Source organism: Nerophis ophidion, linkage group LG23 (genome assembly GCF_033978795.1).
Source record: "Nerophis ophidion isolate RoL-2023_Sa linkage group LG23, RoL_Noph_v1.0, whole genome shotgun sequence".
NCBI classification, from domain to species: domain Eukaryota; kingdom Metazoa; phylum Chordata; class Actinopteri; order Syngnathiformes; family Syngnathidae; genus Nerophis; species Nerophis ophidion.
This window is the reverse complement of record NC_084633.1, coordinates 18,765,606-18,788,839: the sequence shown is the minus strand read 5'-3', so window position 1 is coordinate 18,788,839 and position 23,234 is coordinate 18,765,606. Positions and strand designations below refer to the sequence as shown.

Here is a 23,234-nt window from a genome sequence, read left to right as displayed (position 1 = left end):
GGACACAAGGGCAGTGACTAGGATGGCGGAAGCGGGAATCGAACCTGCAACCCTCAAGTTGCTGACACGGCCACTCTACCAACCGAGCTAACTTAACATTTTAATAGGGACCCAAACAAGTTTTGCATTGAATATTGAACAAGCAAGGCTTATATAACTTTATAGTGACATGCAAAATCGAGGTTTGTTGGTAGCAGGGGTGTATATTGTAGTGTCCTGGAAGAGTTAGTGCTGCAAGGGTTTCTGGGTATTTGTTCTGTTGTGTTACAGTGCAGATGTTCTCCCGAAATGTGTTGTCATTCTTGTTTGGTGTGGGTTCACAGTGTGGTGCATATTTGTAACAGTGTTAAAGTTGTTTATACGGCCACCCTCAGTGTGACATGTATGGCTGTTGACCAAGTATATTATGTGACAGGGACAGCACGCTGTTTGTATGGAGGAAAAGTGGACGTGGCAAAAGGTTGTAGAGAACGCCAAAGGCAGTGCCTTTAGGCCCACGCCCAATATTGTGGTCCGGGATGAAATTTGGGAGGGGCACTGTACTTTGGGAGTCTTCCGGGAAAATCGGGAGGGTTGGCAAGTAAGACTATTAGCGGTGAATGCGGTGTTACAGCGGCGGGCCAGCTCTAATGTTAATTTGAGGGCCAAATTAAATTACACGGCGGGCCAAATTTGGCCGGCGGGCCAGAGTTTGACACCCATGTTGTAGTGTCCTGGAAGAGTTAGTGCTGCAAGGGGTTGTGGGTATTTGTTCTGTTGTGTTGATGTTGTGTTACAGTGCGGATGTTCTCCCGAAATGTGTTGTCATTCTTGTTTGGTGTGGGTTCACAGTGTGGCGCATATTTGTAACAGTGTTAAAGTTGTTTATAAGGCCACCCTCAGTGTGACATGTATGGCTGTTGACCAAGTATGCTTTGCATTCACTTGTGTGTGAGTATAAGCCGCATATATTATGTGACAGGGACAGCACGCTGTTTGTATGGAGGAAAAGTGGACGTGGCAAAAGGTTGTAGAGAACGCCAAAGGCAATGCCTTTAGGCCCACGCCCAATATTGTGGTCCGGGATGAAATTTGGGAGGGGCACTGTACTTTGGGAGTCTTCCGGGAAAATCTTGAGGGTTGGCAAGTAAGAGTATTAGCTGTGAGTGCGGTGTTACAGCGGCGGGCCAGCTCTAATGTTAATTTGATATTGACTCAAGGGCCAAATTAAATTACACGGTGGGCCAAATTTGGCCGGCGGGCCAGAGTTTGACACCCATGTTGTAGTGTCCTGGAAGAGTTAGTGCTGCAAGGGGTTCTGGGTATTTGTTCTGTTGTGTTGATGTTGTGTTACAGTGCGGATGTTCTCCCGAAATGTGTTTGTCATACTTGTTTGGTGTGGGTTCACAGTGTGGTGCATATTTGTAACAGTGTTAAAGTTGTTTATAAGGCCACCCTCAGTGTGACCTGTATGGCTGTTGACCAAGTATGCCTTGCATTCACTTGAGTGAGTGTATAAGCCGCATATATTATGTGACAGGGACAGCACGCTGTTTGTATGGAGGAAAAGTGGACATGGCAAAAGGTTGTAGAGAACGCCAAAGGCAATGCCTTAAGGCCCACGCCCAATATTGTTGTCCGGGATGAAATTCGGGAGGGGCACTGTACTTTGGGAGTCTTCCGGGAAAATCGGGAGGGTTGGCAAGTAGGACTATTAGCGGTGAATGCGGTGTTACAGCGGCGGGCCAGCTCTAATGTTAATTTGATATTGCCTCAAGGGCCAAATGAAATTACACGGCGGGCCAGAGTTTGACACCCATGTTGTAGTGTCCTGAGAGAGTTAGTGCTGCAAGGGTTTCAGGGTATTTGTTCTGTTGTGTTGATGTTGTGTTACAGTGCGGATGTTCTCCCTAAATGTGTTTGTCATACTTGTCTGGTGTGGGTTCACAGTGTGGTGCATATTTGTAACAGTGTTAAAGTTGTTTATACGGCCACCCTCAGTGTGACCTGTATGGCTGTTGACCAAGTATATTATGTGACAGGGACAGCACGCTGTTTGTATGGAGGAAAAGTGGACGTGGCAAAAGGTTGTAGAGAACGCCAAAGGCAATGCCTTTAGGCCCACGCCCAATATTGTTGTCCGGGGATGAAATTTGGGAGGGGCACAGTACTTTGGGAGTCTTCCGGGAAAATCGGGAGGGTTGGCAAGTAAGATTATTAGCGGTGAATGCGGTGTTACAGCGGCGGGCCAGCTCTAATGTTAATTTGATATTGACTCAAGGGCCAAATTAAGTTACACGGTGGGCCAAATTTGGCCCGTGGGCCAGAGTTTGACACCCATGTTGTAGTGTCCTGGAAGAGTCAGTGCTGCAAGGGGTTGTGGGTATTTGTTCTGTTGTGTTGATGTTGTGTTACAGTGCGGATGTTCTCCCGAAATGTGTTTGTCATACTTGTTTGGTGTGGGTTCACAGTGTGGTGCGTATTTGTAACAGTGTTAAAGTTGTTTATACGGCCACCCTCAGTGTGACCTGTATGGCTGTTGACCAAGTATGCGTTGCATTCACTTGTGTGTGAGTATAAGCCGCATATATTATGTGACAGGGACAGCACGCTGTTTGTATGGAGGAAAAGTGGACGTGGCAAAAGGTTGTAGAGAACGCCAAAGGCAATGCCTTTAGGCCCACGCCCAATATTGTTGTCCGGGATGAAATTTGGGAGGGGCACTGTACTTTGGGAGTCTTCCGGGAAAATCGGGAGGGTTGGCAAGTAAGACTATTAGCGGTGTTACAGCGGCGGGCCAGCTCTAATGTTAATTTGATATTGACTCAAGGGCCAAATGAAATTACACGGCGGGCCAGAGTTTGAAACCCATGTTGTAGTGTCCTGGAAGAGTTAGTGCTGCAAGGGGTTCTGGGTATTTGTTCTGTTGTGTTGATGTTGTGTTACGGTGCGAATGTTCTCCCTAAATGTGTTTGTCATACTTGTTTGGTGTGGGTTGACAGTGTGGTGCATATTTGTAACAGTGTTAAAGTTGTTTATAAGGCCACCCTCAGTGTGACCTGTATGGCTGTTGAACAAGTATATTATGTGACAGGGACAGCACGCTGTTTGTATGGAGGAAAAGTGGATGTGGCAAAGGTTGTAGAGAACGCCAAAGGCAATGCCTTTAAGCCCACGCCCAATATTGTTGTCCGGGATGAAATTTGGGAGGGGCACTGTACTTTGGGAGTCTTCCGGGAAAATCTTGAGGGTTGGCAAGTAAGAGTATTAGCGGTGAATGCGGTGTTACAGCGGCGGGCCAGCTCTAATGTTAATTTGATATTGACTCAAGGGCCAAATTAAATTACACGGCGGGCCAGAGTTTGACACACATGTTGTAGTGTCCTGGAAGAGTTAGTGCTGCAAGGGGTTCTGGGTATTTGTTCTGTTGTGTTGATGTTGTGTTACAGTGCGGATGTTCTCCCTAAATGTGTTTGTCATACTTGTTTGGTGTGGGTTCACAGTGTGGTGCATATTTGTAACAGTGTTAAAGTTGTTTATACGGCCACCCTCAGTGTGACCTGTATGACTGTTGACCAAGTATGCTTTGCATTCACTTGTGTGTGTGTGTGTGTGTGTAGAATCCGCATATATTACGAGACTGGGCCGGCACGCTGATTGTATGGCGGAAAAACGGACATGACAACAGGTTGTAGAAGACGCTAAAAGCAGTACCTTTAAGGCACGCCGGCGATAATGTTGTCCGAGTGGAAATCAGGAGAAATTCGAGAGAACGATTGTCCCGGTAGATTTTCGGGGGGGGGTTACTGAAATTCCGGCGGGCCAGCTCTAATGTTAATTTGATATTGTCTCAAGGGCCAAAATAAATTACATGGCGGGCCAAATTTGGCCCGCGGGCCAGAGTTTGACACCCATGTTGTAGACGATGCTACATATGTAAAAAAAATATGAATAAACCACATGATGTTAGTGCACCAGTCGTGGAAAATGAGCAAAGTACATAAATAACTTGCTGTAATTATATTTTGATATTATTTTTTTTATTTTGATGGATTAAAAATTAACACCAATGAGTTGACTGATGAACATTATCACATAATTTACTCAGAAAGTATAAATAACAATATATAAAAATATAATACAGTTAACCCAAACATGTAAGTGTAAGAAAAAAAACATTGTGATTTTTACATTTTCATTATGTGCTTATTCTATTTTTAAACAAAGAAATCAATCTGAAGTTGTCTTTATTTTTAAGTTATCGTGCCGTGATTTTACCAGTCCGGCCCACAAGAGAGCAGATTTTTCTCCATGTGGCCCCCCATCTAAAATGAGTTTGACACCCCTGATTTATCTCATTCGCGGACGAGACGAAGAAAATGTCAGCAATAGTCACACACACACGTCAACCAATAAGAATTCGGCGGGGGAGGGTCATGGCAGAAGTGCATTGTGGGTCAGGGAATGCTGTAGAATCTGTAGAATCAAATAGCATATATGCTATATGCTACTGCTGTAGCTATTAAAATGGTTCGTTTCATTGTTGGTGGTAACTTAAATGGCACCGTAAAGGAAATCATGTACCGCAGATTAGATTAGATTAGATTAGATAGTACTTTATTTATTCCGTCAGGAGAGTTCCTTCAGGAAAATTACAATTTTCAGCACAATCCCATTCAAGATCAGACAAACATTACAGGGAGACAGAACAGGATCGCTGACGGGTCTGCCGGCTTCCAGCGCCCCTTACAAAAAAAGATGAGATACAGGTAAACAAGGGGGGGAGAAAAAAATAGAAGATTAAAATAAAATAAAAAAATCGGTCTTAGCCTGGGCCCTGGAGAGGGGGTGCAGACTGAGGCCAAGGGAAAAAAAAAACAACTAAAAACAACACAATATCAAATGATATTATTTATCTCATTCGCGGAAGAGACGCAGAAAATGTCTGCAATCGTCTCATACACGTCAGCCAATAAGTATTCGGCGGGGGAGGGTCATGGCAGAAGTGCATTGTGGGTAATAGATTGCTAACTGCCAGAGGTGTGGACTCGAGTCATGAATTTGACGACTTTAGACACGACTTGACAAAATGTAAAGAGACTTGCAACTCGACTTAGACTTTAACATCAATGACTTGTGACTTGACTTGGACTTGAGCCTTTTGACTTGCTACTTTCCACCAAAACCCAACGATTAAAAAGTAGGGCTGAGCGTATCCGATACCAAGTATCGATAGTATCGATACTTGGTGAGTATTGGTATCGTATCAATACTGGCGTGATGGTATCGATATTTCACCAAATTAAGCGAATCACTCTGGTACCTCAGGATTGGCAGACCGGGGTGGTGGTTCCTCTCTTTAAGAAGGGGGACCTGAGGGTGTGTTCCAACTATGGTGGGATCACACTCCTCAGCCTTCCCGGTAAGGTTTATTCAGGTGTACTGGAGAGGAGACTACGCCGGATAGTCCAACCTCGGATTCAGGAGGAACAATGTGGTTTTCGTCCTGGTCGTGGAACTGTGGACCAGCTCTATACTCTGGGCAGGGTTCTTGAGGGTGCATGGGAGTTTGCCCAACCAGTCTACATGTGCTTTGTGGACTTGGAGAAGGCATTGGACCGTGTCCCTCAGAAAGTCCTGTGGGGAGTGCTCAGAGAGTATGGGGTATCGGACTGTCTTATTGTGGCGGTCCGCTCCCTGTACGATCAGTGTCAGACCTTGGTCCGCATTGCCGGCAGTAAGTCGGACACATTTCCAGTGAGGGTTGGACTCCGCCAAGGCTGTCCTTTGTCACCCATTCTGTTCATAACTTTTATGGACAGAATTTCTAGGCGCAGTCAAGGCGTTGAGGGGTTCCGGTTTGGTGACCGCAGGATTAGGTCTCTGCTTTTTGCAGATGATGTGGTCCTGATGGCTTCATCTGACCGGGATCTTCAGCTCTCACTGGATCGGTTCGCAGCCGAGTGTGAAGCGACCGGAATGAGAATCAGCACCTCCAAGTCCGAGTCCATGGTTCTCGCCCGGAAAAGGGTGGAATGCCATCTCCGGGTTGGGGAGGAGACCCTGCCCCAAGTGGAGGAGTTCAAGTACCTAGGAGTCTTGTTCACGAGTGGGGGAAGAGTGGATCGTGAGATCGACAGGCGGATCGGTGCGGCGTCTTCAGTAATGTGGACGTTGTACCGATCCGTTGTGGTGAAGAAGGAGCTGAGCCGGAAGGCAAAGCTCTCAATTTACCGGTCGATCTACGTTCCCATCCTCACCTATGGTCATGAGCTTTGGGTCATGACCGAAAGGATAAGATCACGGGTACAAGCGGCCCAAATGAGTTTCCGGGTCTCTCCCTTAGAGATAGGGTGAGAAGCTCTGCCATCCGGGAGGAACTCAAAGTAAAGCTGCTGCTCCTCCACATGGAGAGGAGCCAGATGAGGTGGTTCGGGCATCTGGTCAGGATGCCACCCGAACGCCTCCCTAGGGAGGTGTTTAGGGCACGTCCAACCGGTAGGAGGCCACGGGGAAGACCCAGGACACGTTGGGAAGACTATGTCTCCCGGCTGGCCTGGGAACGCCTCGGGATCCCCCGGGAAGAGCTAGACGAAGTGGCTGGGGAGAGGGAAGTCTGGGTTTCCCTGCTTAGGCTGTTGTCCCCGCGACCCGACCTGGGATAAGCGGAATGAGATGGATGGATGGACTCCGATTTAAAAAAAAATGTGAGCGCACCACTCCACCCTCCTCCCTAGTGATGGGTCGCGAACGAGATTTAAAAACACTTTAAAAATTAATCTTCAACCCAAAATAAAATAAAATAAATACAATTAACATGACGCTTGGTGCGTTGGCGCACACACATCAGTATAATTCGCTCCGAGGTTCACTCGGACACGCACACACACACACACACACACACACACACACACGCGCGCGCGTGCGTTTCCGGTGCGACTTAATGTCTTGGTTGTAAACTGTAAAGTATTTTATTGCACTAAAATATCAATAAGAATTTCTCAATTCTTTTCTTTTGTGTTCATTTTTACAAATGTTTAATAACTAGTCTTTTCTTTTTTACTTAAGATCTTGTGTGTTGTGAGGCGACTAGCCAACTTCAGTATTTGTTTTCACCTTATTTGCACTTTATTGTAATTGATATTATTACTTTTTTATTTGGATTTCCAGTTCTTTTGTTTTGTGTTCATGTTTACAACTTTGTTCAATAACTAGAGTTTTGTTATTTACCTTAAGTGTTTGTGTGTTTTGAGGCGAAAAGCCAGGTTCAGTATTTGTTCTCACCTTATTTGCACTATTTACTTTATGGCGACTTGTCCAGGGTGCACCCCGCCTTCCGCCCGATTGTAGCTGAGATAGGCGCCAGCGCCCCCCGCGAGCCCAAAAAGGGAATAAGCGGTAGGAAATGGATGGATGGACTTTATTGTAATTGATATTATTACTTTTTTATTTGGATTTTTCAGTTCTTTTGTTTTGTGTTCATGTTTACAAGTTTGTTCAATAACTAGAGTTGTGTTATTTACCTTAAGTGTTTGTGTGTTTTGAGGCGACAAGCCAGGTTCAGTAGTTGTTTGCACCTTATTTGCATTACTTTATTGCTATTGATATTACTTTTGTAATAATTATTTTATTTTTTGACATAAATCGTTGTCCTGTGTTGTATTATTATCATAATCAATTAATAAAGGCAAAAGTACAAATTTGTTTTGCAAAAGTATCGATACCCCGAAGTCACCCCCATCAAATGACGACACTTCCGGTATTGGTATTGGCGATACTGTCCGGTATCGGATCGGTATCGATACCCAAATTTGCGATATTGCCCACCCCTATTAAAAAGTTATTCAGGAGCGTTCCGTATCTTCCATCGTGTACGCATGTGCGCTACCTGTCAGTACAACAGCCAATCAAATTACATCCAACTTATGTCCCGCCCACAGCATTCATCCAATCAAATTGCAGGAAAACCAACGAAGAAGAGCTATCAAGCAACGCACCAGTGAGGAAAAATGATGCCAAAAATTGTTTCGTTTGGGTATTAAAACTACGACTTGGTTAAAAAGAAAAAAAAAAAAAAGAAATTCCAGTATGCGAAGCATGCGGTTCGTTCGAAGATTACAGACGGAGAGGCAACAACGTCTAACTTCGTTCGACATTTGAAGTCGCACAAAAAAGGGTAAGTTTTGAATGTAAGTTAACGTTTATTGGCTGAGTAACGTAACTTTTATTTGCTGTGTTGTTAAATTAGTGAGGCTGTAAACTCGCTGCTAACGTTAGAACCATAGACCTGTTCTAAGTAGACGCAGCTGCGAGCGCTACTTCCTGCTGGTGCTGACGTGACGCGGGGCCGCCATCTTGGAGTGGTGATCAGCTCTACTCAGTGCAATACATTTGGCAGGAGCAGTGAACTGTCAGCACATTTCATTCATATTACCCCACTGAATACCACTTATATTCACGCGCTTTTTTGTCATACGTGTAACTATGATAAAGGACAAATGTTTTGGCGTGTTCATAGTTTGCTAAAAGGGGAACATTATCACAATTTGTTGTATTTTTTGAATTTTTTTTTCCAAATTTTACCGGTCCCGGAATATCCCTAAAAAAAGCTCTAAAGTGCCTTATTTTCGCAATCTTCGAAACCACTATCAATTTCCCTGTGACGTCACACAGTGCTGCCAATACAAACAACATGGCGGTTACCACAGCAAATTATAGCGACATTAGCTCGGATTCAGACTCGGATTTCAGCGGCTTAAGCGATTCAACAGATTACGCATGTATTGAAACAGATGGTCGGAGTATGGAGGCAGATAGCGAAAACGAAATTGAAGAAGAAATTGAAGCTATTGAGCGAATAGTTATTGACGCTATTCGGCCATAGCGTGGGTGTACCTAATGAAGTGGCCCATACATAGCATGGCTGCCTTATTAGCATCGCCGGTAAAATGTGCGGACCAAACGATCAGGACTTTCGCATATTGTGACACTGGAGCAACTTAAATCTGTCGATTGGTAAGTGTTTGTTTTGCATTAAATGTGGGTATCTAGTTTCCAATGTCCATACAGCTAGCGTAAATAGCGTGTTAGCATCGATTAGCATAGCATGTTAGCATCGATTAGCTGGCAGTCATGCCGTGACCAAATATGTCTGATTAGCACATAAGTCAACAACATCAACAAAACTCACCTTTGTGATTTCGTTGACTTAATGGTTGCAAATGCATCTGCAGGTTATCCATACATCTCTGTGCCATGTCTGTCTTAGCATCGCCGGTCAAATGTGAAGACACTCTGGTACATTCAATGGGGGTCTGGCGGCAGATTTCTTGCCAGTGGTGCAACTTGAATCCCTCCCTGTTAGTGTTGTTACACCCTCCGACAACACACCCACGAGGCATGATGTCTCCAAGGTTCCAAAAAATAGTCGAAAAAACGGTAAATAACAGAGCTGAGACCCGGTGTTTGTAATGTGAAATTGAATATGGCGGGTGTGTTACCTCGGTGACGTCACGTTCTGACGTCATCGCTAAAAGACGGATAAACAGAAAGGCGTTTAATTTGCCAAAATTCACCCATTTAGAGTTCGGAAATCGGTTGAAAAAATACATGGTCTTTTTTCTGCAACATCAAGGTATATATTGACGCTTGCATAGGTTTGGTGATAATGTTCCCCTTTAAGCTTTTCAATCGGGCCCACAGGACAGTCTCCCCAATTTTTTTTTCGATATTTAAGATCGATTTTTACTAGAGAGGTCTGATAATGGCTTTTTTGCCGATATCCGATATTACGATATTGTCCAAGTCTTAATTATCGATTCTAATATCAACCGATACCTGTTGTGGTTTGCAGAGGGAGATGACGGCAACTGACACCAGGGAGCTTAATGTCTATAAGTTATTATATATATATATATGTATGTATATATATATATATATATATATATATATATACTCATCATTAAAACAACAATAATATAAACTAAGGAAATTGAGTGTGAACGAGATCCAAGAGTGTGTATGGTGAAAGGCTATGTGCAGGATTTAACTTGAGGGTTTTACCGTAAATGTTGGAGGTGCATGTTTAGAGGAGCGGTGCTGTCCGACAAGGGCAAGGCAGGCAGGGTTTTCCAGGGGCGAAAGCGGGGTCGATACGCAGGAGCGAGTCGTCGTAGTCCGGGGGCAAGCGAGGAGTCAAGAACCAGGAAGCACGAAGGAGGCAGGGAAGATCCAGGAGCACACGACACACAGCGTGACTCGGGATGCACACAGGGAAGGTACAGTAGACTATATTCCGGCGCCTGATGGCAAGTTGAGCAGGCTTATGAAGGCAGGTGTGCTGATTGCCGGTAAATGATTGCAGCTGGTGGCTGCTGCAGGGCGGAGACGCACATGGCGCGACCCTGGATTTGCGCGGCCGTGGGCGTGTCCCGAGGTAAGGAGCAGAGCGGAAGGAATTATGAGGGCTCATTCCAATGCGCCCTGGCCGTGACAATACCGATATTTACAGTCGTGGAAATAACACAATATTATGCCTAATTTTGTTGTGATGCCCCGCTGGATGCATTAAACCAGGGGTGCCCATTACGTCGATCGCGAGCTACCAGTCGACCGCGGGGGGTGTGTCAGTCGATCTCCAGCCAGGCTTTTAAAAAAAATAAGACCTAAAAATGAGTGATCATCAATCTTCACCAAGACGTCACTTAAATGACATTCACGGTACCGGAGGGTCTTGTGAGATGACGCTGGCTGCTGCAAGATCATTATTATGAAAATATGACCGAGAGGAAGGCCAGAAACACTTTTTATTTCAACAGACTCTCGCGCCGTACCTTCCGTCAAAACTCTAAAGGCCGACTGCACATTTCCTATCTTCACAATAAAAGCCCTGCTTCATGCTGCCTGCGCTAACTAAATACAGAGTCTCGGAAAACTGGCGTGCACAAGCGATCCCTCAGAAAGCTGGCGTGCACATCACTTGTGCACGCCAGCTTTCCGAGACTCTTATTTTGTTAGCGCAGGCAGCATGAAGCAGGGCTTTTATTGTGAAGATAGGAAATGTGCAGTCGGCCTTTAGAGTTTTGACGGAAGGGACGGCGCGAAAGTCTGTTGAAATAAAAAGTGTTTCTCGCCTTCCTCTCTGTCATTTTTTCATAATAATGAACTGGCAGCAGCCAGCGTCATCTCACAAGACCCTCGGGTGCCGTGAATGTCAATCAAGCAAGCTACGGAATTTGCCGCCAATGTTTTTCTTGTAAAGTGTATGGAAGCTGGATGAATTAGATGCCAAAAAACAACCACTTTCATGTGGTATTGTACAGAAAGGACAACTTTTTTTCTCCTCCATTTGAAAATGTGGGCGTTATCATCATTACTGTCTGATTCCAATCAATGCAAGTCATCAGAATCAGGTAATACACCAACTTATATTCTTGTCTTTGTGAAAGAAAGACATCTATATGTGTTACACATGCTTGTATTATCATTAAACACATTTAACTTGTTTACAAAAATGTCTCTTTCATAAATAAATAAATATAAATGATATATATAAATGAGGTAGATCCCCTCGAGTTGGTCAATTGAAAAGTAGCTCGCCTGCAGAAAAAGTGTGGGCACCCCTGCATTAAACAATGTAACAAGGTTTTCCAAAATAAATCAACTCAAGTGATGGGAAAAAAATGCCAACACGTCACTGCCATATTTATTATTGAAGTCACAAAGTGCATTATTTTTTTTTTAACATGCCTCAAAAACAGCAGGTTGGAATTTGGGACATGCTCTCCCTGAAAGATCATGAGGAAGTTGAGGTGGGCGGGGTTGAGTTGGGTGGGGGTAGGGGTAACGGGGGGGTGTATATTGTAGCGTCCCGGAAGAGTTAATGCTGCAAGGAGTTCTGGGTAGTTGTTCTGTTGTGTTTATGTTCTGTTACGGTGCGGATGTTCTCCCGAAATGTGTTTGTCATTCTTGTTTGGTGTGGGTTCACAGTGTGGCGCATATTTGTGACAGTGTGAAGTGAAGTGAAGTGAAGTGAATTATGTATATATAGCGCTTTTCTCTAGTGACTCAAAGCACTTTACATAGTGAAACCCAATAGCTAAGTTACATTTTAAACCAGTGTGGGTGGCACTGGGAGCCGGTGGGTAAAGTGTCTTGCCCAAGGACACAACGGCAGTGACCAGGATGGCGGAAGCGGGAATCGAACCTGCAACCCTCAAATTGCTGGCACGGCCGCTCTACCAACCGAGCTATGCCGACCCAAGACAAAATAGGGAATTATCGTCTCAGTTTGTCCATGCTGGATTTCTTCAATTCCAATTTAATTATTCCTTCTCCGCAAGATGAGATCCGTTTTGCGATTCAACTCAGAAGTCGCCCCAGTTTCTGTTCCCACAGCCCGACCCAATCCTTCCATTGCGTTGAAAAGCCGTTGGGCCCCTTAAGTGGCTGCCATCGTCTTCCGCATTTGTCGATACACCAGAGCAGTGCCCAGCCCAATCAGCAAGTGCCCTTCGATCACAGCTCCAAATAGGTAGAAGTCTTGGACGTCCTCGATGGAAAGGACTGAGAGGCACATATAAAAGTTGTTTATACGGCCACCCTAAGTGTGACCTGTATGGCTGTTGACCAAGTATGCGTTGCATTCACTAATGTGTGTGAAAAGCCGCAGATATTATCTGACTGGGCCGGCACGCAAAGGCAGTGCCTTTAAGGTTTATGGCGCGCTGTACTTCTCCCTACGTCCGTGTATTACTCCGTACAGCAGTGTTTTAAAAAGTCATACATTTTACTTTTTGAAACAGTTATTGATCATTTCCGATATTTCATTTTAAAGCATTTATCGGACAATAATATTGGTAATCTAATGCAGTGGTTCTCAAATGGGGGTATGTGTACCCCTGGGGGTTCTTGAAGGTATGCCAAGGGGTACGTGAGATTTTTTTGAAAATATTCTAAAAATTCCAAAATCCTTTATAAATATATTTATTGAATAATACTTCAACATGGCTAACCCTAAGAGGCGAAGGACTCGTGCTGGGGGGACTCTTTGTCATTGGGCCAGGAGATCAGGTGTAGACGCAGTGGAGACATAATGCCACTAGATGGTGCTGTTTCCTTTCATTCGAATAGCTTCAAATACCGTAGTATTTTGTGTTTCTTGAGTTATCCGTTGGGCTTCACGGTGGCAGAGGGGTTAGTGCGTCTGCCTCACAATACGAAGGTCCTGCAGTCCTGGGTTCAAATCCAGGCTCGGGATCTTTCTGTGTGGAGTTTGCATGTTCTCCCCGTGACTGCGTGGGTTCCCTCCAGGTACTCCGGCTTCCTCCCACTTCCAAAGACATGCACCTGGGGATAGGTTGATTGGCAACACTAAATTGGTCCTAGTGTGTGAATGTTGTCTGTCTATCTGTGTTGGCCCTGCGATGAGGTGGCGACTTGTCCAGGGTGTACCCTGCCTTCCGCCCGATTGTAGCTGAGATAGGCGCCAGCGCCCCCCGCGACCCCAAAAGGGAATAAGCGATAGAAAATGGATGGATGGAATACTTCAACAAAATATGGATGTAAGTTCATAAACTGTGAAAAGAAATACAACAATGCAATATTCAGTGTTGACAGCTAGATTTATTGTAGACATGTTCCATAAATATTGATGTTAAAGATTTCTTTTTTTGTGAAGAAATGTTTAGAATTAAGTTCATGAATCCAGTTGGATCTTTATTTCAATCCCCAAAGAGGGCACTTTATGTTGATGATTACTTCTATGTGTAGAAATCTTTATTTATAATTGAATGACTTGTTTATTTTTCATCAAGTTTTTTGTCACTTTTATATCTTTTTTTCCAAATAGTTCAAGAAAGACCACTACAAATGAGCAATATTTTGCACTGTTATACAATTTAATAAATCAGAAACTGATGATATAGTGCTATATTTTACTTATTTATCTCTTTTGTTCAACTAAAAATTTTTTCAATCAATCAATGTTTACTTTTATAGCCCTAAATCACTAGTGTCTCAAAGGGCTGCACAAACCACCACGACATCCTCGGTAGGCCCACATAAGGGCAAGGAAAACTCACACCCAGTGGGACATCGGTGACAATAATGACCCAGTGGGACGTCAGTGACAATGATGACTATGAGAACCTTAGAGAGGAGGAAAGCAATGGATGTCGAGCGGGTCTAACATGATACTGTGAAAGTTCAATCCACAATGGATCCAACACAGTCGCGAGAGTCCAGTCCAAAGAGGATCCAAGACACAGCAGCGAGAGTCCCGTTCACAGCGGAGCCAGCAGGAAACCCTCCCAAGCGTAGGCGGACCAGCAGCGCAGAGATGTCCCCAGCCGATACACAGGCGAGCAGTACATGGCCACCGGATCGGACCGGACCCCCTCCACAAGGGAGAGTGGGACATAGGAGAAAAAGAAAAGAAACGGCAGATCAACTGGTCTAAAAAGGAGGTCTATTTAAAGGCTAGAGTATACAAATGAGTTTTAAGGTGAGACTTAAATGCTTCTACTGAGGTGGCATCTCGAACTGTTACCGGGAGGGCATTCCAGAGTACTGGAGCCCGAACGGAAAATGCTCTATAGCCCGCAGACTTTTTTTGAACTTTGGGAATCACTAATAAGCCGGAGTCCTTTGAACGCAGATTTCTTGCCGGGACATATGGTACAATACAATCGGCAAGATAAGATGGAGCTAGACCGTGTAGTATTTTATACGTAAGTAGTAAAACCTTAAAGTCACATCTTAAGTGCACAGGAAGCCAGTGCAGGTGAGCCAGTACAGGTATATATGTATGTATATATGTATATAAAGGTATATACAGTATAGGTATATATGTATGTATATATGTATATAAAGGTATATACAGTACAGGCGTAATGTGATCAAACTTTCTTGTTCTTGTCAAAAGTCTAGCAGCCGCATTTTGTACCAACTGTAATCTTTTAATGCTAGACATGGGGAGACCCGAAAATAATACGTTACAGTAGTCGAGGCGAGACGTAACAAACGCATGGATAATGATCTCAGCGTCTTTAGTGGACAAAATGGAGCGAATTTTAGCGATATTGCGGAGATGAAAGACGGCCGTTTTAGTAACGCTTTTAATGTGTGACTCAAAGGAGAGAGTTGGGTCGAAGATAATACCCAGATTCTTTACCGTGTCGCCTTGTTTAATTGTTTGGTTGTCAAATGTTAGAGTTGTATTATTAAATAGAGTTCGGTGTCTAGCAGGACCGATAATCAGCATTTCCGTTTTTTTGGCGTTGAGTTGCAAAAAGTTAGCGGACATCCATTGTTTAATTTCATTAGGGGGTACTTGAATTAAAAAAATGTTCACAGGGGGCACGTCACTAAAAAAAGGCTGAGAACCACTGCTCTAATGTTATCGAACATCTCTAATTTTTACCCATCGCGTTCATGTTTTGCTGTGTTGGTTGCGTTTTATTTGCGTTTCGCTTGATTGTGAAATATGTGGATGGAGAGGGGATGTGACGTTCATATGTTGTCAATATTCAGTGTTTTATCCTTCATAGTTAATATTGTAAATACCACATTATTTTCATGTACATTCTGGGTGTGTCATTCAGTAAAAAAAATTTAAAAGCGGTCTGTCATAACGTTTTAGCTTTCAATCAGATATTATTGTGAAGTTTTGTATTAGTGTTCCAAAAAAATCTGATTTTTTTTTTTTTAGATCTTTTTTTAGAAACTGTAGCTGCCATTATGATGTGCGGTGATGTTTTCAAATTACCGTAAGTATTGAACTATACAAAGTATTTCAACGGTCGGTGTAGAAGTTGCTGTCTTGCGGGTCCACAGATGCACGTCAAAGTAGAAAAGCGCATAGAGTTTACAACAGATTCAATGTTTTTCAACACCACCATCAAATAATCTTGGACTTTCCAGTCTCTTTCCCAACTTCCTCCTCCTCCTGCACCCGGCCGCTCACTGTTAAAGACAACAGATGATTATTTTCACACGTACCACCTGTGCAATCTAATCACCTGCCAGCTGTGTCTCGCCGTCAGCACATGCCACGCCCCCGCCTGATGGCGCTCTGTTTCAGCACCATGGACAGAGGCGTTGACCTTTACTCCTGCAGCGCGCTGATCACAATCCCTTTCCACAGTTGGAATCCGCGCTTTTGCATGATATGTTGTCAATATCCAGTGTTTTATCATTCATAGTTAATATCCTAAATCCCGCATTCTTTATTTTCATGTACATTCTGTAAGTCTTATTCAGAAAAAAATGGAAAATACCATTCTGTTTTTTTTTTAAGCAGTTTGTCATAACTTTTTTTAGCATTCGATCAAGATATTATTGTGAGGTTTTGTATTAGTGTTCCAAAAAATAGATACCGTATGTCCTTGAATTGCAGCCGGGGCGTTAATTATTTTAAAACCTCTTATCACTCCGGCGGTAAATTTAGGCCTGCGCTTATAAATTTGAGTCTGATGTAAGGATACCATCATGAAAAGCACATTTAATAAAAAAAAAAAACGTTATTATGGTCTTACCTTTACTTATAAGTGAAGTCCATGCGCAGCTCCTTCTGATCAAAAGCATCGATAACTTGTTTATAGAAGTCTTCCTTATCTTTCTTCAGTTTTAAAAGTCTCTCTGTCTCGATGGAAATCTTCCTTTATTACCTCCTGCTTCCATTGAAAGTCCAGTTTAGAAAACTGTTTCATTTTAGATATGTAATCCTCCATGTTAAAAGTGCAAGCGAGAGAAAAAAATAAGATCGCTGCTTGTTGTCACTTCTTCTGCAGCTGAGTTGTCGCAAGAAGGATCACTAGCGCCCTCTACCACCAGGAGGCGGGAGTCATTTAATGACTCATATTTGACACACGCAGCTACGGTATATTAAAAAAAACATAGCTGCTTACTGTTTTTTTTTTTTTGGACCTTAAATCCTACTGAATAGCTCTTAATCTTCTTCCCTTTATGCGATTTCAAATGATTGAAAATCAGCCTCCTCCATTTTGAAAATGATGACAGGTGAAGTGTCACTCGTGACGTGACGAGTTTGACCCGGCGGAAATTCTAGGCAGGCGCATACTATATACCCGGCGGAAATTCAAGGAAATACGGTATACCGGCCCCCCGACATATTTTTTTTCTCTAAATTTGGCCCTTAGAGTCCAAATAATTCCCCTGGCCTGCTTTAACAAGTTAAACTTTCTGCACAAGTCAACCCACAATTTCCCCTGGTACAGTCCTTATGTGAGATAAGCACGTTTTTATCTTTTTAATGCATTTTATCTGGTTGATAATCGATTGCTAAAAGTCTGCTCCAAAATATTTAAACACCTCAATTAACATTTTATATAATTACACTTTATTGCCAAAAGTATCTGGCCACCCAACCTAATGATGAGAATGTGTCTAATCACTTGGCCCGGGTGTATAAAATCAAGCTCTTATGCATGTAGACTGTTTCTACAAACATTTGTGAAAGAGTGGGCCGCTCTCAGTGATTTCCAGCGTGCAACAAATCCAGTCGTGAAACATATCCATCAATTTTCTACCGCTTGTCCCGTTCGGGGTTGCGGGGGGTCGCTGAAGCCTATCTCAGCTGCATTCGGGCAGAAGGCAGGGTACACCCTGGACAAGTTGCCCCCTCATCGTAGGGCCAACACAGATAGACAGACAACATTCACACATGTCTTTGGAGGTGGGAGGAAGCCGGAGTACCCGGAGGGAACCCACGCAGTCACGAGGAGAACATGCAAACTCCACACAGAAAGATCCCGAGTCCGGGATTGAACCCAGGACAGCTCAGGAACCTTCGTATTGTGAGGCACATGCACTAAACCTTGTTGCACCGTGCTGCCCAGTCGCGAAACAAAGCACGCTAAAAGTTCTTTGTCTGCGTTGCCAGTTATTTGACCAAAATTGCTTGGTTAATATTAGGGTGACAAGCTGTGAAATGGATCATCGTTGGCGATTTTTGGGTGTTTCTTTAGAGCAGTGGTCCCCAAACCACAGGCCTCCAGCGTCCAAAATCCAGCTCGCAAGAAGTACCAAATAAAAAAAATTAAAAAAAAGTATTATTTTTTTTTATTTTCCCAATTTTTTTGTTTTAATCTGTCCCTTCTAGTCCATTTTCTACCACTTGTTACTCTTGGTGTCTTCTAGCCGCTCAGGCAAACTATATGGTTTAAAAATACATTTTCCCATCGATAACGTGACATCATCGACAAAGAAATATATATATATATATATATATCCATCCATCCATCTTCTACCGCTTATTCCCTTTCGGGGTCACGGGGGGCGCTGGCGCCTATCTCAGCTACAATCGGCCGGAAGGCAGAGTACACCCTGGACAAGTCGCCACCTCATCGCAGGGCCAACACAGATAGACGGACAACATTCACACTCACATTCACACACTAGGGCCAATTTAGTGTTGCCAATTAACCTATCCCCAGGTGCATGTCTTTGGAGGTGGGAGGAAGCCGGAGTACCCGGAGGGAACCCACGCAGTCACGGGGAGAACATGCAAACTCCACACAGAAAGATCCCGAGCCTGGATTTGAACCCAGGACTACAGGAACTTCGTATTGTGAGGCAGACGCACTAACCCCTCTGCCACCGTGAAGCCCCTATACATATATATATATATATATATATATATATATATATATACCCTGCGATGAGGTGGCGACTTGTCCAGGGTGTACCCCGCCTTCCGCCCGATTGTAGCTGAGATAGGTGCCAGCGTCCCCCGTCACCCCAAAGGGGAATAAGCGGTAGGAAATGGATGGATGGCTGGATGGATACATATATATATATTTGAGATAACTGCTTTAAGATGTAATATCGGAAATTATCCGTATCTGTTCGGAATTTATTGGTATCGGTTTCAAAAAGTAAAATTTATGACTTTTTAAAATGTCGATGTACGGAGTGGTACACGGACATAGGGAGAAGTACAGAGCGCCAATAAACCTTATAGACATTGCTTTTGCGTGCAGATCCAGACACATAATATCTGCGGCTTTTCACACACACAAGTGAACGCTTCATACTTGGTCAACAGCCATACAGGTCACACTGAGGGTGGCCATATAAACAACTTTAACACTGTTGCAAATATGCGCCACACTGTGAACCCACACCAAACAAGAATGACAAACACATTTCGGGAGAACATCCGCACCGTAACACAACATAAACACAACAGAACAAATACCCAGAATCCTTTGCAGCACTAACTCTTACGGGATGCTACAATATACACCCCCGCTACCCCCTACCCCCCACACACCTCAACCTCCTCATACTCTCTCCCAAATTCCAAGCTGCTATTTTGAAGCATGTTAAAAAAAATAATGCACTTTGTGACTTCAACAATAAATATGGCAGTGCCATGTTGGCAATTTTTTTTTTCCATAACTTGAGTTGATTTATTTTGGAAAACCTTGTTACATTGTTTAATGCATCCAGCAGGGCATCACAACTAAATTAGGCATAATAATTCCACGACTTTATATATCGGTATCAGTCGGTAATTAAAAAAGCAATTATCTTTAGCATCTCAAAAAAAAAAAAAATATATATATATATATATATATATATATATATATATATATATATATATATATATATATTTGCAATAGTTTTTGGCCACCTGCCTTGACTCACATATCAACTTGAAGTGCCATCCCATGGAATTGTCCAAAATGTTTTGGTATCCTGGAGCATTCAAAGTTCCTTTCACTAGAGCTAAGGGGCCAAGCCCAACTCCTGAAAAACAAACCTACATCATAATTCCTCCTCCACCAAATTTCACGCTCGGCACAATGCAGTCCGAAATGGCAACCTCCAAAGCCGGACTCGTCCATCAGATTGCCAGATGTAAAAGCGTGATTCATCAGTCCAGAGAAAGTGTCTTCCCTGCTCTTTGCTTTGGACTTGGTGATGTATGGCTTAGATGCAGCTGCTCGGCCATGGAAACCCATTCCATGAAGCTCTCTGCGTACTGTACGTGGGCTGATTGGAAGGTCACATGTAGCAACTGACTGTGCAGAAAGTATTTGCTCTATGCGCTTCAGCATCCGCTGACCCCTTTCTGTCAGTTTACGTGGCCTACCACTTGGTGGCTGAGTTGCTGTTGTTCCCAAACTCTTCCATTTTCTTTTAATAAAGCCAATAGTTGACTTTGGAATATTTAGGAGTGAGGAAATTTCACGACTGGATTTGTTGCACAGGTGGCATCCTATGACAGTTCCATGCTGGAAATCACTGAAAGTGACCCCTTCTTTCACAGATGTTTGTAGAAACAGTCTCCATGCCTGAGTGCTTGATTTTATACACCTCATTCTGATCATTTGGATGGGTGGCCAAATAGTTTTGGCAACATAGTGTACTGTAGCCTGGCCCCCGGCCAAATTAGCTGCATTGTTAGCCACTTCATATTTGCCACATATTACAAGTTAGAATCCATAAAAAGGGAAAAACATATGTGTTCTTGTCTCACATAGGGATTGTGAATGATAGGCAAAATTCCCAAAAAGTGCAGTTCCTCTTTAATACTAACTCTTTTTATTCTGTGATGATGTTATGTTCAAGAGTGGAATCTTAATTACTGGCTTCAAATTTGCACACCTTGTAATTCTAAATTGATCATTTTGACCGGCAGCATGCGGAAACGTGACGTGGCAACGTGTGCCGCCCGTCACTTAAGCTCTTTTTAATTGCCCTCAGCAGTCGGTGGTCCGGTTTTTCCGGTCCAGGCGCATACATTTTATATCGCTTTTCCTTGTAACACAGAGAATCCTTTGTAACAAAATCAGAAAAATGGCCACACTTGACTTGCCTAAGGTTGAAATATGCAAAGAATCATTGTGGTATTTATGTTTCATTCAAGAAAGATTGACTGGGTGTTGTTGATTCCTCCTGGTTGTTCTTCGAGCATTGTAATCCACTCATAATGCGGTGTATTTTTATTTGTTATGGCATGTTATGTTTATGCTCTCTTGCAGGAATGGTGCTGATGGGTATCTCAGAAGTCCACAGAAAAGTAATTTTTGAGTTGGAGGACAACGTAAGTGTAATTTTTGTGCTTCCTGAAAATTCCATTCCTGTGTAATTGTCTTGCTCTGTGCCCTTTGTTTAAAAAATATCACTAAGCACCACTTTATGGGCTCTTTTTGTCAACACCCCATTCTGTAGCCGCTCTGTCCACCCCACCTCCCCATGGGGAAAAGTGGAGCGGGGAGGAGAAATACAAGTTTTCCGTGTCTTGAGTACCCGTTAAGCTACTGATTGTAAATGTCAAGTCTCAGTTTTATGGTGAGTCACTGACACCTGCATGAGATGACCTTTGTTGTAAATCACGCGGTTGTCTTTTGAAAGTTATTTCCCGAAACAAAAAAGGTGCAAATAATTTCTTTGCTTAAAATTTTTTACAAAATTTGGACATTGGATGTGATATGAAGTGGTTTTCCACTTACAAATACAGCAGGAAACCACACCGTTACACACTTCAGTGGGTGCACACAAAAAAAATTCACACCCGAATCATGATTATTATTCATCTCAATTCTAAATCGATTCATAGCTTTCAAAAATCGATTTTTTTTAATTTTTTTTTTCATGAGAATCCATTTAAAAAAAAACTTTTTAGGCCACCTCAATGCAACCAAAAGGAGCATCTCTGACCGGTAACCTGCTTTGAAAAAAGTGTCATTATAATCAGTACACCGAATAATAAATTTGGAGGATTGGTTTGAATCGAGAATCGATTCTGAATCGAATCGTCACTCCAGGAATCAGAATCTGATCGAATTGTTAGGTGCCCAAAAATTCCCTAGAGTATAGTAAAAACAACAACATGGGAGGAGAACAGTTTACTTCTTGGTATGTGGCTGATATCAACAGTAAGAAGACATATTTTAGTCAAAAGGAGATTGAGGAGAGCCAGAAAATAGGCTAAAACTAAAGGCTCAATACAGATTATATAATTATAATGGGGGATTTTAACACGCGTGCAAGTTTGATACCACACGCAAAGCTGATCTACTTAAAGGCCTACTGAAAGCCACTACTACCGACCACGCAGTCTGATAGTTTATATATCAATGATAAAATCTTAACATTACAACACATGCAAATACGACCTTTTTAGTTGACTAAATTGCATTTTAAAATTTCGCGCGAAGTATCCTGTTGAAAACGTCAGTATGATGACACGTGCGCGTGACGTCTCGTGTTGTTCCAGCCCGATCCCAGCTATAAGTCGTCTGCTTTCATCGCATAATTACACAGTATTCTGGGTTTCTGTGTTGCTGAATCTTTTGCAGTTTGTTCAATTAATAATGGAGATGTCAAATAAGAAAGATGTAGGTGGGAAGCGGTGGATTGCAGCTGCCTTTAGCAACACAAACAGAGCCGGTGTTTCCTTGTTTACATTCTCAAAGGTGAAGCTTTACTATGGAACAGAGCGGTCAAGCGAACATGGATCCCGACCACATGTCAACTGGCAGGTTTCGGTGAGAAAATTGTGGTAATAAGTTGGCTCTTACCGTAGACATGAGCGGAGCTTGCGTCATTCCTCGTGCACCTGTCAAAGAGGCAGGCGGTCACCACACTCGTGGCCAAACCCCTCTGACTTTCAGGTACGACAGTATAATCTCACTACAACACTAGTAACACAATAAGCAGATAAGGGATATTCCAGAATTATCCTAGTAAATGTGTCTAATAACATCTGAATCGCTCCCACTGCCCTGTCTTTTTTATTTTTTTTTTATTTTTTATTATTCACTAACTTTCCTCGACCACAAATCTTACATCCTTGCTCAAATTAATGGGGAAATCGTCGTTTTCTCGATCCGAATCGCTCTCGCAGCTGGTGGCATGAATTGGTTAACGTGGACCCCGACTTAAACAAGTTGAAAAACTTATTCGGGTGTTACCATTTAGTGGTCAATTGTACGGAAAATGTGCTGAACTGTGCAATCTACTAATAACAGTTTCAATCAATCAATCAACCAATCAAAAGCTATGATTATAAACAAAGTTAAGATGTGAGGAGCTCCACAACCCGTGATGTCACGCGCACATCGTCTGCTACTTCCGGTACAGGCAAGGCTTTTTTATTAGCGACCAAAAGTTGCGAACTTTATCGTGGATGTTCTCTACTAAATCCTTTCAGCAAAAATATGGCAATATGGCGAAATGATCAAGTATGACACATAGAATGTTGTGTACCTGTATAAGTGTAT

At 43.1% G+C, this 23,234-nt stretch overlaps 1 protein-coding gene across 5 annotated transcripts in view; it reads left to right on the top strand.

Annotated features, from left to right (window-relative positions):
- Positions 1 to 23,234, top strand: part of LOC133541618 (brain-specific angiogenesis inhibitor 1-associated protein 2-like protein 1) — a 169,582-nt gene that overhangs the window by 69,168 nt on the left and 77,180 nt on the right. For 3 of the 5 annotated variants that reach the window (XM_061885114.1, XM_061885115.1, XM_061885113.1), the window contains exon 4: positions 20,991 to 21,052. In XM_061885114.1, coding sequence (XP_061741098.1) covers positions 20,991 to 21,052 — 62 coding nt within the window. Of the gene's footprint in view, positions 1 to 8,093; positions 8,156 to 15,715; positions 15,747 to 20,990; positions 21,053 to 23,234 lie in introns of those variants that run through there. The other 2 variants (XM_061885117.1, XM_061885116.1) reach the window with 2 other exon arrangements.